This window comes from Artibeus jamaicensis, unplaced genomic scaffold (genome assembly GCF_021234435.1).
Source record: "Artibeus jamaicensis isolate MK-2021 breed Jamaican fruit bat unplaced genomic scaffold, CSHL_Jam_final contig_3126, whole genome shotgun sequence".
NCBI classification, from domain to species: Eukaryota; Metazoa; Chordata; class Mammalia; order Chiroptera; family Phyllostomidae; genus Artibeus; species Artibeus jamaicensis.
The window spans coordinates 7269909-7285285 of NW_026521723.1; the positions used below are offsets into that span (position 1 = coordinate 7269909).

General features: G+C 42.1%; 1 protein-coding gene across 1 annotated transcript; it reads right to left on the minus strand.

Moving 5' to 3' along the window:
* Positions 1–6231: 6231 nt before the first annotated feature.
* Positions 6232–14715, minus strand: DPPA4 (developmental pluripotency associated 4). The gene is made up of 7 exons (XM_037128648.2): positions 14692–14715; positions 12321–12477; positions 10708–10868; positions 10563–10613; positions 10057–10333; positions 8040–8235; positions 6232–6262 (listed from the first exon to the last, which is right to left on the minus strand). Exons 1-7 carry the CDS (start codon positions 14713–14715, stop codon positions 6232–6234), a joined length of 897 nt encoding a protein of 298 aa, XP_036984543.2.
* Positions 14716–15377: the final 662 nt, after the last annotated feature.

Sequence of the window (15377 nt, forward strand, 5' to 3'; positions counted from 1 at the left end):
CGGAGCAAAATCTGAAACAGAGTTCCAAAACAATACACAGGTAGAGGCAATCTCTTGCATCAGTGCATCCACTGGTGCCTTGCAGAGACATGCTCCTTCAGGCCCAGTCTCATGGCAGAGACATGCTGCTTTGCCTCAGGCTGAAGCCCTCATCAGCCCCAATTGACCCTTCCTGGGTCCCCGGTGGCGAAGGCATTCTCCCCAACTGGCTACAGGCGACCTTTCCTAGGTCTTACAATACAGATTTCTGATCAGAAACAGAACCACATGTGAGAAATTTGCTCTTTTCCCACAAAACCAGAAAATAAGTAGTTGAGGTTTCCTTTACTCCAGGATTAAAACTTTCATATCCTTTATACATATTTCTACTTATTTGATTTATCTATCATTCCTTTTACTCTTGGTTCCTCTGCTTAGGCAATCTGGTATTCACTGCTCCCGGGAGGTGTCTGGTTTCTTAAAGGACCCACTGCCAGGGCCTCCAGTGCGGGCCCAGGAGGTCTTCACAGCTCGCTTCTGGCTCATTCAAGGGGGCTCGGCTGGGGTAGCCCTGCTTGTCTCCTTGGTGACCCGTTTAGCAGGACCAGGTGCAGGGGGCCATGCTGGCCTGGGCCGCCTCCTGTCCCTCCAGTGGGTGGGGGTCACTCTTGCTCCGTAGGTTTTTCACCCATGGAGCCACAAACACAGTCACTCCTACAAACACACAGACATCCAAGAGTTTCTACGGTCCCTCCCGAGTAGGACTGCCCAGGTGGGGATACATTTCCCCTTCCAGATGGCCAGTTGGCCTCCAGAGGACTTATGGCTAATTGCCTTCCTGAGAGGCAATCAGTCTTTCCTTCCACCCCAAGGAGTGGGCGGGTCTCGGGCTCTGGTCCCCCGGGGCACTTACCGTTGGCGACTTCTCAGGTCTGGATAGTTCCAGTCCATACCCTGCCTGCCTGGGTTGAAGAGTGGTCCGGGGGATGACTTCCACGGAGCCCGGGGTGTCCGGGACCGGAAATCACAGGGGCTTGTGCTTCTCTTCGCCCCGGGCTCCCTCTGGGTCACTCCCCCACCGTCCCCTCACCAGAGGTAAAAAGGCCTGCTAGCGTGAGTGTTGGAACCATATGTTACAGAAAACAACTCAGCTGCTTTTGGGTGTACAGAGTGGAAGTTTATTTTATGTACGCCGACCCAGAGGAGTCAGTTTCCAAATTCTGGGCACTCAGCAGTGGGGGAGCAGTTAATTTTATAGAGCAAGGGAGAGCCCGTCCTTCAGACCCTTACTTCCGGATCGAAAGCAGGAGGCAATTACAGAAGCAGAAAGCAGAGCATTATCTCTGCTATGTAGATGATAAATAGTCTAGAGAAGCCAAAAGAGGTTTTTGGCCTCTTAGGCCCAAAACAAGCCACCGGGCTGCAAAAACAACTGGGCTGCAAACACAAATCACTCTCTAGTCACTGTGTTGTGTCTTAAAATAGCTTTCAATTTCTCCCAACACCCAGTCACAACCCAGGGACTGAGGTTGCTTCACCCTGGTGAACACCTAAGCCTCTGCTCCTCATACATAATAGGCTTGACCTGACCCAAACATTATGGCTCAAGCAGAACAGCTCAAAGCCCCAGAGCCAATAAATCTAAGTGACCAAGAGTTAGCCAACCTATCAGATGCACAGTTCAAAACACTGGTGATCAGGATTCTCACTGAACTGGTTGATTTTAGTTGCAAATTAGATGAAAAAATGAAGGTTACACTAAATGAAATAAAGGAAAATGCACAGGGAACCAATAGTGATGGAAACAAATCTGGGACTAAAATCAATGGAGTGGACCAAAAGGAAGAAAGAAATGACCAAACAGAAAAGAATGAAGAAATAAGAATTCAAAAAAATGAGGAGGCTTAGGAATGTCCAGAACATCTTTAAACGTTCCAACATCCAAATTATAGGGGTACCAGAAGGGAAAGAGGAACAGCAACAAGTGTAAAACTTATTTGAACAAATAATAAAGGAGAACTTCCCCAATCTGGCAAAGGAAAGAGACTTCCAGGACATCCAGGAAGCTCAGAGAGTCCCAAAGAAGTTGGACCCAAGGAGGAACACACAAACGTACATCATAATTACATTAGCCGAGATAAAAATGTTGGAGAGAATCCTAGAAGCAGCAAGAGAAAAGAGACAGTCACCTATAAAGGAATTCCCATCAGACTGTCAGCTGACTTTTCAAAAGAGACCTTACAGGCAAGAAAGGGCTGGAAAGAAGTATTCCAAGTCATGAAATCCAAAGACCTACATCCAAGATTGCTCTATCAGGCAAAGCTTTCATTTAGAATGGAAGGGCAGATAAAGTGCTTCTCAGATAAGGCCAAGTTCAAGGAGTTCATCATCACCAAGCCCTTATTATATGAAATGTTAAAGGGACTTATCTAAGAAAAAGAAGATAAAAAATATGAACAGTGAAAGGACAGCAAACTCACAGTTATTAACAACCACACCTAAAACAAAAGCAAACTAAGCAGACAGCTGGATCAGGAGCAGAGCCACAGAAATGGAGATCACGTGGAGAATTAGTGACAGGGGAGTGGGAGAAAGAGAGGTAGGGAGAAGGTACAGAGAATTAGTAGCATAGATGGTGGGTAGAAAATAGACAGGGGGAAGGCAAGAATAGTATGGGAAATGTAGAATCTAAAGAACTTGTGACACACGGACATGAACTAGGGGGGGTAATGATGGGTGGGAGGGGGTTTGCAGGGTGGAGGGGAATGAAGGGGGGAAAATAAGACAACTGTAATGGCATAATCAATAAAATATATTTAAAAAAACCCATTTTGATAAGAACACACACACAAAAAAATCTTTTACCCATGTCAAGGGTAGAGGCTTCTTCAGTCTTCTTTATTTTTTTAGGTCTGTGTGGGCCTTGCTGAACTGGCTGGTATCATGCCTCTTCTTGGATATAATTTCTGGACTACTTCTGCTGAGGTGAGCATATTCTGCAAACGGGTCTCTAGATCGTGTCCAGAAGTGAGACACTATTATCACTGTTTAAAAATAAATGTTTTTACCTCCATGTTAGAGACGAAAGCAGAACAGGGTGTGAAGGGAGTAATATATGAAGAATAACACCCTCTTCTCTATCCTTCTGCCTTCTGACCTTGCTTTAAACTAAAATTAGGCAAAATGATTCAGTAAAAGTATTACTTTATATTATTGCTGCTTTCCCAACAAGTGACTTTTTAAAAAATGCCTGTTTGTAGTCTCTCAAATTACATTTTCTGCAGAGAATAAGGGCAAAATATGAGTTAATCAAAGAACTCACATTCACACCATTGTTCTGAGCAGCACACATTTCTAATTTACTAACTTTGCCAGCAATACTCAAATTCTGTTGTTGGCGCTAGCTATGCAAATTTCTCAAAATAACCTAGTGATGGGAAGCAGGCTGGTAAGTCAGGGAAGCATTTTGTTTGGGGCAACTTAACACTGAAGAATAGAAGCTAGGCCTTGAGTGGATTGGTCCCTTGGATAGAGAATCGTCCGGATACCCCAAGGTTGCGAGTTTAATCTCCAGTCAGGGCACATACAAGGAGCAACCAATACATGAATAAGTAAGTGGAACAACAAATCAATGTTTTTCTCCTTCTCCCTTCCTCTCTTTCTCTGTAAAATCAATAAAAAATAGCTAAGAGACATTTAATAAAATAGTCATAATCAACATTTGCATAGACCTTCAATTTGTTAAGTATGTTGTATATATTCTCATTAATTCTTTCAATCCTGTGACATAAATATTCTGATCATTGCCATGTAGTCAAGAGATACTCCAAAGTCATCCAGCAACTAAAAGCACAACTGGTCCTGAAACCTAGGTCTTAGACTTCTTACTCTTAATCTTTGCAGGGCATTAACATTTCACCCAACATCCATTCCTGCCCTCTTGTTTGTTTTGTAGCTCCCTACTCACAGGTCAGGTCATTGCATCAGAGTGTAGCTGTGTTATATTCATCATGCAGTAACACATTAGAGTACAAAGATCAATTTTCTAAATACTGATTCCTAAGTAACTTGCAATCCATTTTCACTCATCATTCATCTAGAAAGCTGAAGAGTGATATATGGTACTGACGGGTTGAGAAATAGCTTGTGATTTTAAATGGGGGGGGGGGTCACCTTTTTGAAAAAGTGACATTTGAAGAAAGACTTAAAAGTAAGGAAGTTTACTTGCCCTGCTGGTGTGGCTCAGTAGATTGAGATCCAGCCTGTGAACCAAGGGGTTGCTGGTTGATTCCTGGTCGGGGCACATGCTTGGGTTGTGGGCCAGGTCCCTAGATGTGAGAGGATTGGTTTCTTTCCCTCTCTATAAAATAAGAGTAAAAGTAAGTTTGCCATATCTGGGGAAAGAGCATTCCAGCCTGTGGAAGCAATGTTAAACGTGCCCAAGGAACAGCAAAAGCAGGGTGCTGGAGAAGAGGTCAGAGGTGAGGGAACACGAGGTAGGAGACCTGACTTGAAGGAGACGTCCCTCAAGGAGACTTAGGTCATTGTATTACATGGACTTTGGTTTTTCCTTTTAATGAAATGAGATCCATGTGAAGGTTCTAAGCAGTGTCACAATCTGACTTATATTTCAAGAGTCTTTTCATATATGCAATTATTTTATTTAAAAAATTTCAAAGGTAAAAGTTGGTATAACACCTATGTATTCTGTACCTCATTAATCAATGTCAATGGCTAATGAAATATTTTTCATATATTTTGTGTATATATACATTTATAACTCAATAATCATAAAACAATGTTAGAGATTATGTACACGCCCCTTTGTCATGGAATTCCCTTTCTTGAAATATTTGGAGAGCATGGGACAGAGAGAGTGAAGGAGGGATAGAGTAAGCAGTTAAAACTTCAGAGTAATTTTGGGAGAGCTGGAAAACGTGACTTCAGGGATTTTATTTTGCTGGGGCAGTAAGGAGGGGTAAATAAACATCCTTAATGGTAGAAGAGGACTTATTTTATATAGAGAGAAATCTTAAGCTTACTTTATTTAGTGTGCTAGGAACAAGATAAGCAGAATTGGAAAGCAAACTAAAATTCCAAAATTAATAAAGGGAAGAGAGCAAGGTAATAAAATAGAAACTTGAGCAATCCAATGAAAAAAATGGAAGTTAAAATAGAAAAAAAATCAAAATATACATGCAACAATAAAGAATACTGTATTATTACACCGAGAAAATGATTACTAATAATCATGCCTTGTCTTGTTCCTACGTTAAGAGCACTAATAATTTGTATGACAAAATTTCCTGAACACAATACATTTTTTACATACACATTTAAGACGTATTATGTACTAAGAAATAACCTTGAATGTTTTAAACACCAGAAACATGCAAAAAACAGTTACGACTGATAAGAATACTAGAAAAGTGTCCTGTGTTTTTATTCAGGAGATACACTATAGGAAACCGGGTTAAGAAAACTTTGAAAAATATTTTGTATATTAAGCCGACTGGTGTGGCTCGATGGATTGAGTGCGGGACTGTGACCCAAAGGGCTGCCAGTTTGACTCCCAATCAGGGCACATGTCTGGGTTGAAGGCCAGGTCCCCAGTAGGGGGTACACGAGAGGCAACCAAACACTGATGTTTCTCTTCCTTTCTTTCTTCCTCTTTTCCCCCCCTCTCTAGAAATAAATAAGTACAATTTTTTAAAAAATGTTCTGTATATTAACAATGAGTTTTTTTTGGAGAACAGAAAAGAACAGTTTTTCCTTTGGCTTAAGATAGTCAGCAGTTTGAAGTTATCCCACTCAGAAGGCAGCAGCCCCCTAGGGGAGCCAGAGTCCCGAGGCAGGAACGCAGCGCGGGATTGCCCGGATCTTCATTCTCTGCACGATGTTTGCTGAGGTTCCCACCGTGATGGAGCTGCTGTGTTCACTTCTGATTCAGAAGGATAGTCTTTTGATGGTGTGATTTTTTCATCTTATTCACAGTGATGACTGATAATTTGTAAAAGGCTTTTCCAGTTTAAAATGTAAATGTCTATATCCCAACAGATGAAGTGGCTGGCATGCTGGGAATCGGAAGGTAACACCTGCCCCTCCAGTCTGTGGGGCCTGTGAACAGGAAGTGTGGAGGGTGTCCAAGCAGCCTGGAGTTCAGAGTCAGTGGCACCACGGAGTTCATCATGGTCACCTTTCTACCACTAATTATAATCCTAGCCGTACTCTTTTTTTCTTAGCATTATAATCTCACTGGAGGCTTTTCATTAATATCTTGTTCCTATAAAGCAAATGAAATGATCGTTATCTTTTAAAAATCAAATGAGAAAACACAAGAAACCCACTGCTGGAAGGCCAATAAAATTGCCCTCAAACTTTAGGAGAGTGGGTGGAATGATGTGCCCGAGTCCTTTCGGAATGGTGTTTTCAGCCAGGTTATGCCTCTAACGTGTTCCTGCTCTGTGCAGCCACAGGCAGGAGAGGTCCCCGAGTGACTCTTTTACCATTTTCTCAATGGCCCCAGGATGTCATTCAAGAGCTATTCAAAGTGACCTCAATTGTATTTAACTTGCTTGGCAGAGAATTGTGGCAGAAAGCAGGACAGCCAAATGGGAAAAAGATAAGCGTACACTCCCTGTGCCAGGGCTCAGGGTACTGGCAGTCCTAGACTGGTGGAGGGTGAGTGTGGCCTGAGGGGCCCACCCACTGTAGACTGCTACCTTTCACCAGCCGTGGTGTTCAGTAACCATGACACCAAAGGGGTGGCGGGAGAGCTAGAAGTGGAACCCAAGATGCTTCCCTGCAGCTACGGGTGGCAGAATGGATCCCTAGAAACCAAGACTGGGCTGTACCAAGTGCCTCTATTCAGGGGGACACCTTTCTTCCCATTTTCCCTTTCCATAATGAAAATTTCCTTTAAGCATCCTACTGATCCACTTCTCCATTTGTACTTTCAGAAAACACCTACAGCTGCAGTGTCTACCTACCTCTCTCCTCTCCATATTCAACCAACACATTTTCTGTACCCTTTACTCCGCTGAATCTCTCATATCATCTAAGCAAGTATATTATTTGTACTTTATTGAAACTTCACTTGGAATTAAGTACACTTCCCCATGCAAATTCTCCCCATTAACTTCATATTCTAGCTTTCCTTGTTTTTCTCTGCATCCTTCAACATACCCACCCAATACTGCTGTTCCCTAAAGCTCTGTCCTTAGCCAGATTTCTTTTGTTTGTTAAGGAGGCATCTCTAGAAGTTGCCAGACCCATTAAACACAAAGAAACTGTATTATCCCACAAGCTTTCTTTAACAGATCTTATGCCCTTCCCTCCTCAGCAATGAAGCCTGTCCATTTACTTGTTTAAAACCTATTAGTGGCCCATCACCTGGGATGAGCTGCCTGACTTGACCCTTGTCTGGCCCTTGACTACTAGAAATTGTTTGCAGATGTATGTTTTTCTTGTTTACTCATTTAATTTTCACAATATCCTTAGATAGTCATTCTTATGCCCATTTTATGAGAAAACAGAATATGGTTTCCAACTATATTCTGTCACACTAAACTGCTTGCAATTTCTATGTTGTCCTAAGTTCTTTCACAGGATTGGCTCTGGTTGCTGTGCTGGAAAATGACCTTACACCCCCCCCCCTCCTTTCCATCTAGTCGGTTCTTCCCTTTTGTCAAGAAATCTTTGTTATACCAGTCAACACATGGTATGACAGCTGTTTACAAATGAATCATCCACATTAGACAGTGGATACCTAAAGGAAGGAGTTTGTTTTTTTTTTTTTTGCTGGTCATTATTTCTGTGCAGAGCTTGTACTTAGAATATAGCAATTATTAAGGTTTGTTTCTCTAGAATTACGGGTCTCCAAGTGGACAAAAATGTTCTTTTTCCTAGGAATACACTAATGGGTACTGATTTTCTTGAAACTCTTTACTGGTAATTTATGATGGAAAAACAGGGCTAATTAACATAAACATGCACCCCCCTCTCCCTTGACTAAATCCAGGTGCCTATTTTTTGTTTGTGGAACAGCACTAAGTAATTACCTATGAACACATCTGGGGCACAACATATTGTCCTCCAGGTCCGGGGGCGGGAGGTTGCAGGACGGGAGCAAGAAGAGTGCACACACTTTCCCTTGTTTTTCAGGAACCCAGGCTTGCCCAGCATAAAACTGTAGCTTAACCCAACCTTCTGTGTCTGCAGCAATACTTCGCCCATGGACCACACACCACCTGACACCTGGGGAGGGAAGAGAGGTAAGTGTGAACAGAGCAAAACCAAATTATCATGTTAGAAATTGCACCACAGCCTGATTCTTTCTCAGGTGCTAGCTCTTGAGATACAAACCTTAGAATTCTAATTTAACCTGCTCTCATGAGTTCCTTTTTGAAAACAATGCAAGGCAGTTCTTGTTACAACTATAAAAGGAGAGAAAAACTCATTGGAAGTGGTATAGGTGCAAGTGGGTAAATGGTGGTGTAGGGGAGGCAAACCTTCACCTCTACCCATCTCAGGCTTTCAGCTGGGACTAATTTTTTTTTCAATTTCTAAAAACTGTATTTTCTTTATTTTTGGAGAAAGGGGAAGGGAGGGAGAGGGAGAGAAACCACATCAGTGTGTGGTTGCCTCTAACGCTCCCTCTATCAGGTACCTGGACTACAACCCAGACATGTGCCCTGACTGGGAATTGAACCAGCAATCCTTTGGTTCATAGGGTGGCACTCAAACCACTGACCCACAATAACCATGGTATGAGACTTTTTGAAAAAAAAAAAAAAAGATTTTTTTTATTTTTAAAGAGAAGGTAAGGGAGGGAGGGAGAGAGACATCATATGCAAGAGATATACTGATCAGTTGCCTCTCACATGCCCAAACTGGGGACCTGGCCTGCAACCCAGGCATGTACGCTGGCTGGAAACAGAACCAGCCACCTTTTGTTTCACAGCTCGGCCCTCAGTCCACTGAGCCACAGCAGCCAGGGCTCACCTGGGACTCTAGCAAAAAGACAGATGAATAAGTAAAAAATAGTATATTAATGTGTGAAGTGCATACCATGTGAGAGAAAACACAACAAAAACTAACTCATAATGGTGGTTTAGAATTGTGTCTTATACAACATGTTCTACGAAGAATAAATTTGTAGAGAAATAATAGAACAAAGGAGAGCAGTTTTAGGCTTCCAAGGGTGGTGAGTCGTGAGAGGGTGAACATAGTAGAGGAAACTGATGGAGTCAAGTTTATTTGCAGAGGGCCCTGGTACCATCTCTGGGTCTATAAGAGTGTCTCCAGCACAAGAATTTACATACTGCCTTTAGGCAGAAAAGGCTAAGTTTTTCTTTCTTTTTTTTTTTAAGTTTGTTTATTTACATTTGCCTGAAAGCAATTTTTTATGTCAGAGAGGTGTCTGTGGTATCCTACCTATGCTGGTATCCTTTAATAGACTAAACCAGATTGGTCTGGAATAGCCTTCAGGGAATAGATTCAGGGGTGTCAACTCTTTCACAGGCAGTTCATTGAGATCAGCAGTCTATGGTTTTGTTTAATGGTATCATAATGGTCTTCTGTAATTCTTACATAGGCATCATAAGTATTATTAACTTCTTTTTCAGTGAAGAAACTGGGAAACTATTTGAACTAGTTTAAATAGTCTGTTAATGTCACTCACTTAAAAGATGTTAGAAGATCCAGGGCTTAAGGTCAGGCAGTTGATTTTAGAGCCCTTACTTCTAATTCCTTACAGAAGAGGAAAGAAATGAATCTTAACAGATTGCTATCCCCCTTGTGATGACACCAGCAAGTTAAAGCAGTGGTTTCTCAAAGTGTGGTGGTCCCCCGACTAGCATCATCAGCTGGGCCTGGAAAATTTTTAGAATTGCACATTCTCAGGCTCTATCTCAGACCTGAATCAGAAGCTAAGCTGGGGTTGGAGAGTGTGGGACGTGGTGGTGGGAATCACCAGTCCTTCAGGTAATTTTTATAGCCTAAAGTTTATCAGAGATGAATATCAATTAACTGTATTTACTCATCTGAACCAGAACCAGCTTTTGATATCGGGTTTACCAGAGGCCTCTTGTGTTGACTGCGATGTCTCCATCTGCCCAGCACTGGCCGCGATTTTGCTCCAGGAAGCAAACACAGCTTCTGGTGTGGAAGTTGTCACGACAACACCGTCCATTCGCTCAAGGAGAGCAGTAGCCCCTCCAGGCACCCCCTCCTCAGGGGGAGCAATCATTTCAGGAAGACCAAAACTCTCCAGAGTCATTCCCTCCTTTTCCATCTTCAATTTCCTTTTCGATTCTGTCAACACCCTGGACTCCTTTGAGGAGACAGGAATATACTACAAACAGAGTTGAAAAGATTAAAGTGCTGTCAGAAGTGCAGCCTCATTTTTATTACTTTTTGAAGCACTGGTAAAAAGCGAGGACTGGGGATACTGTGCCTTAAGAAGGAGAGGAGTGGGAAGGAGGGGCCAGGACAATCTCTCTACTCACTTTTTCATGTTGAAGTAGGTGATTAGGATGAGAATGACAACTTCCACTATGCCAAATTTCCTACAAATTACTTACCTTTTGATTAGGATAAGCATAGTCACACAGCCTCTTATATGCTTCCACTTTCTAAGATGAGGAAAATGAGTTAATGAGCGTTAATGATTAAAGGAAGGTTGTTACCCTTCCTCCCCTCAACGAGTCCAACACCCCGGGCTCTCACCAAGCCTTTGGTGCTCAGCTTTAACTGCTGGCACCAAGCCCTCACGATGTCTCGATGAAGCAGGTCAACTGGTGGCAATATAACGGGCAACGGAGGGATTGGTATCTTCTTCCGAATTCTGACTCTCTCTTTGTTTTGTGCCGTCTCTTGTGGACAGGAATCTTGAGGAGAATCGGATAAAATTAGTAATAATTAACTTTTGTGTAACCTTTTAAAATGTCAGAAGTATAATCCCTTTTAGTTATCACAGTACAGTCCCCATTGTACAGTTCAAAGACTAATGAGCCCCTTAATCCAGACTCCAAGGAGGTTGTTGCCTAGACATTTCCAATCCAGGGGAATGATAGAAGTTTTTAGTCCTGAGATCATAAATACTCAGCGATTCCTTGATCTCTCACAAAATAGATAAACCACTCTGCAGTGCTGCAAGCATTTACCCATAAACCCTCCACCCCACCCCACCAGGGCAGCACTGTTCTCATCATGCACAGGTGTCCTGCTGCACCTCACACTCGGCATTCAGGAGAGTCTCGTAGAACACAGAGTTCACGTTAGTAGTCAGGTATAATTTAGGCATTTTACCTCATTACTCCATGTAAATTACAATTAACCTTCCACCCCACCCTCGAGACTCGGCCCAATTGGTATTATCCTCACTTTTAAAAAAAGGAAGTGCAATTTCATAAATGTGATTTCAAACTTACATCGGTCCATCCCTGAACCATCATACACAGAGGTCCTGAACTCCAAGCCACGAGTTGGAACAAAAATTTTAATTTCCATAGCCAACAGTCTTTTTTTAAAGGAATGGTTTTATTAACCCCAAAACGCTGGCTAAAAGTGACGGGTCTTGGGACATTGAGTCCAAACCACCAGGAGCTTTACGAGGTGGAAAAGATACACACGTCCAACAACTTCAGACTTTACAAGTGTATGAGTTTTTTTAAGATAGGGAGAAGGGGGGTGGGGGGGAGAGAGAGAAACACCACCACCAACACATCGATTTGTTATTCTTTGGCTGCTTTTACATGTGCCCTGACTGGGGACCAAACCTGCAACCTTGGTGTATCTGTTAACACTAACCAACTGAGCTATCTGGACAGGGCCTGTGAGTGTTTTCGTACTTAAATAGCAGGGAGGGAGAGAAAAGGTATAAGCCACCTAAAATAATTCACATTAGCTATCAGCAAAGGAGTGGGATAGTGAAGTGAGGTCAGGACTGGGAAAGGTGCAGTCACAAAGTCCAGACGTAAAGAAAAAGCCACCAGGAATTTAATCCAAACTCTAACAAATACAGAAAGAATGTGAGTAGTCTTTTCTTAGCTAGCCACAGCCATCAACAAACAGTTTTGTCTTTCTCTCAGTCTTGACCCACTGTAATTGAGAACACATCAGAATTTTCTCCTTGTCAGGGTGAAAAGCAAAATGATTAGAACCAAATATATTGTGGGAGTTTGGAGACAGAAAGTATTAACAGGTGACTCAAAGAAAGTTTCAAAGGAAGTGTAGGACTTGTGGTATAGAGGGCAAAAATCTCTTTTCTACTCCACAAAAAACTCATCAGGCTTCTTACCCCTAAGAAATGGGATTTGAGGGACTTGATGACCTCTTACCTTTGTCACTTTTCATAGACCTTTTCCGTTTGGTTTCCTTCCTGGAGGTACTTTCTGTACTTGATTCACCGGCAGCCTGATGTTCCTCTTCAGCTTTTACTGGTTGAAAACTGGCGGAAGCCATTTTTTTCCCCCCTGACTTCTTTTTGGACTTACACTGGGGACAAAAAGAGCCGGTCAGTCATTCCTCTGATGTCTGACCCACCACATTACATTTCGTACCTGCTTTAAGTTAAGCTATACCCACAACACCAAGACAGTCACGGACTCCTTCAGTCACCGACAACGTGTAATGCCCAGATTTATTTATAAGACAGCAAAGTGATGTCAGAGAAATGGGAGAAGGCCAATTTGAATGTATGAGAGAAGACAGAAAATAATACAAACAGTAAGAGGAAACTATGCTCTGCTTTGGAGGAAGCCCTTACTTATATCAGCCACATTATCTTCATCTCTCACCTGGAAGATTTTTTTAACCCCATTTCTTTAGTCTTGACCTCTTACTAATAAATGTTTCCCACAGGGTTGTTGTATATCTATTCAATGGTTTCTCGTTAGCAGGGAAACAGGAAGATAATCAATCCACCAGCCTCTTATCTTCTACCCCACCCTCTACTATTCTCCATTGCCAAGTTCCATTCAGTCTCAGCCTCTCTTTCTCCTTTCCAACCCAGTTCCTTTCACATTTAGGGATTTCCCTCAGCTCCACCCCCACCCACTTCTATTTACATTTTAAAATCTTAATCTTTTAGAAACTCACTTCAAGTGTTAATTCATCTAGCATCAATTTTAGTTTTTACAGACCAAGTCAAACCTACTACGTATATTTCCTCATTCCCATCATTAGTCAATTGTAGTTTTACCGTTGCTTGAGATTTAATTAATACCTGTTACACCATTTGATTATAAGCCCCACAAAATGGGGCTTTCTCCCCATTCTTTCTTTCCCTTTCATGGTTGACACTCCATACTTACCGTTTATTTGAACTAAAACAAGAGGACAATGGTGGTATGGATAAAGTAACATTTCACATCTCTACCTTCTCGTAAATATTGTTCGACGCATTCCTTATTTTCTTTCATTTAATCTCACAACAATCTGGTGACAATTTATTATTTTGTTTTTTAAATGCTGAGGATTGGAGGTTACAAAATTAAGGGCACAGAACTAGTCATTTCAGATCAAAATTAAATCAAAAGTCAACTGACTCCCTCAGCTAAATTTTTTCCATTGTCCATCACCATGGGAGTGCAGGACAAATTAACATTTGTGTGACTTTTGTTTTACAGTCTATAACATTTTAACATTCTTATTCGAATTTTACATTTGCAAAACTCTTTCATAAAATACTCACTTTTGAGACTCAGAAGTCTTAAACTGAAAGGCTGAAAACAACCGGGTTCTCGGAAGAGACCCCGAAAGCAGTCAGTTTTTTTGGGCAAAGGAGTTCGATTCTTCTTTACTAAAAGAAACCAAATCGTTGCCACCCTGAATCTGCCTTTTTGGGATATTGATCTTAAGCCGTTTATTAAAGAAACAAGACTCCGAGGACTTTTAACTCTCCCCCTCTTCCTTCCCAAGAGATTCAGACAGAAACCTGCTTCAGGAAGGAGATGTTAGGGTGTTCACCTTAGCCTAATTTGAATTAAGTATGATAAACTGGAGGAGGTCAGGCAGGGGTCTGTTGGCTAGATATATCTCCATATCCCAGTTTCTACGTCGCCTAGGAAGGGTTTCCTGCCAGGGAAGTTCAGCTCTTACTCCACCACCTGAAAATTCCCCATTCTTACTTTTGAAATTTAAGACCCCGACTTCCCTTCCTTTTCGCTTTTGTCCAAGATGTCAGTGTTGCCCCACTGCCTGGGGCAATTTTCAGGCTCAGGTGAATCCCCCACAAACATGTATTAAAACTTCATTTTCTCCTGTTGGTCTGTCTCCATTAATTTGATTATAGCCCAGCCAGAGAACTTAGAAGGTAGGAGAAAAAGTAGTATCCTTTTAGCCCCCACAGCACGATGACGGGGCTAAAGCCTCTTTCCCTTTAGCTTCTGGCCCAGCCTTAGTCAAGTGCCTCTTCCAAAAGTCTTTGCCTCACCTCCCTTTCTTCCCATTATATTTCCTTCTGGCCCCGATCATTGATTCTGCTGACAAGATCAAGCATTTCCTCAAAAACAAAACAGGTGGCCCATTTCATATTATTTCCTCACTCCAATATACCAGGCTGCAATCATAAATAGAACTGTACTTTTAAGGAAAACAAAGTATACAGAGAAAAATCCTAAGGGGCTATTTATTCTCAAAAGAACCAGTGTATTCATGATTGAGGGAGACACACAAAGACAGAAAACAAAGCCACTAAAATGTACTTACCTTCTTGCCTTTTGCATTTTCCATATTCAGAACAGAACACAAGGGTGATAAAAAAGAAAATCTTCTTACTTCTGATGCGGCCTCTGGCCTAAGATTGCTTTTTAAAAAGTCTCCTCCCACTTCCTGCATCCAAAGGCACTTTTTCACTCCTCCTTTCGGTTCCCCCCTCCCACAATTTGGGAATGCTAAATGTGTGGACTACTTATGAGGGACCTATTGTGTGAATTAATAACATTCCTGACCCTTTTTTGTGTTGTTGTTTTTTTTTTATCCTCACCCAAGGCTGTTTATTGATTTTTAGAGAGATGGGAAGGGAGGGAGAGAGGTGTGAGCGGGGACAGAGAGAACAGAGACATTGATTTGAGAGAGAAACTGACTCGTTACCTCCCCAAACTGCCCCACAGGGGGATAGAACCTGAAACTTACGGGGATAGAACCTGAAACTTACCTAAGTACCGGCTCAGACGGAGAATAGATCCTTCAACCTTCTGGTGAGGACACTTCGACCAACTGAGACACACAGCCAGAGCTGTGAGCTTTTAAACATAATTATCTAAGGTGTGGCTCTGGAGATTTTGGGAAGTTGAGAACTTCAGAAACATTCCAAGGGAAAAATAAAAGCCGCTGGAGACTTCTGAACTGGGTGTGTGAAGGGATTTACTGCTTGGGATTTGTAGAAACGATAC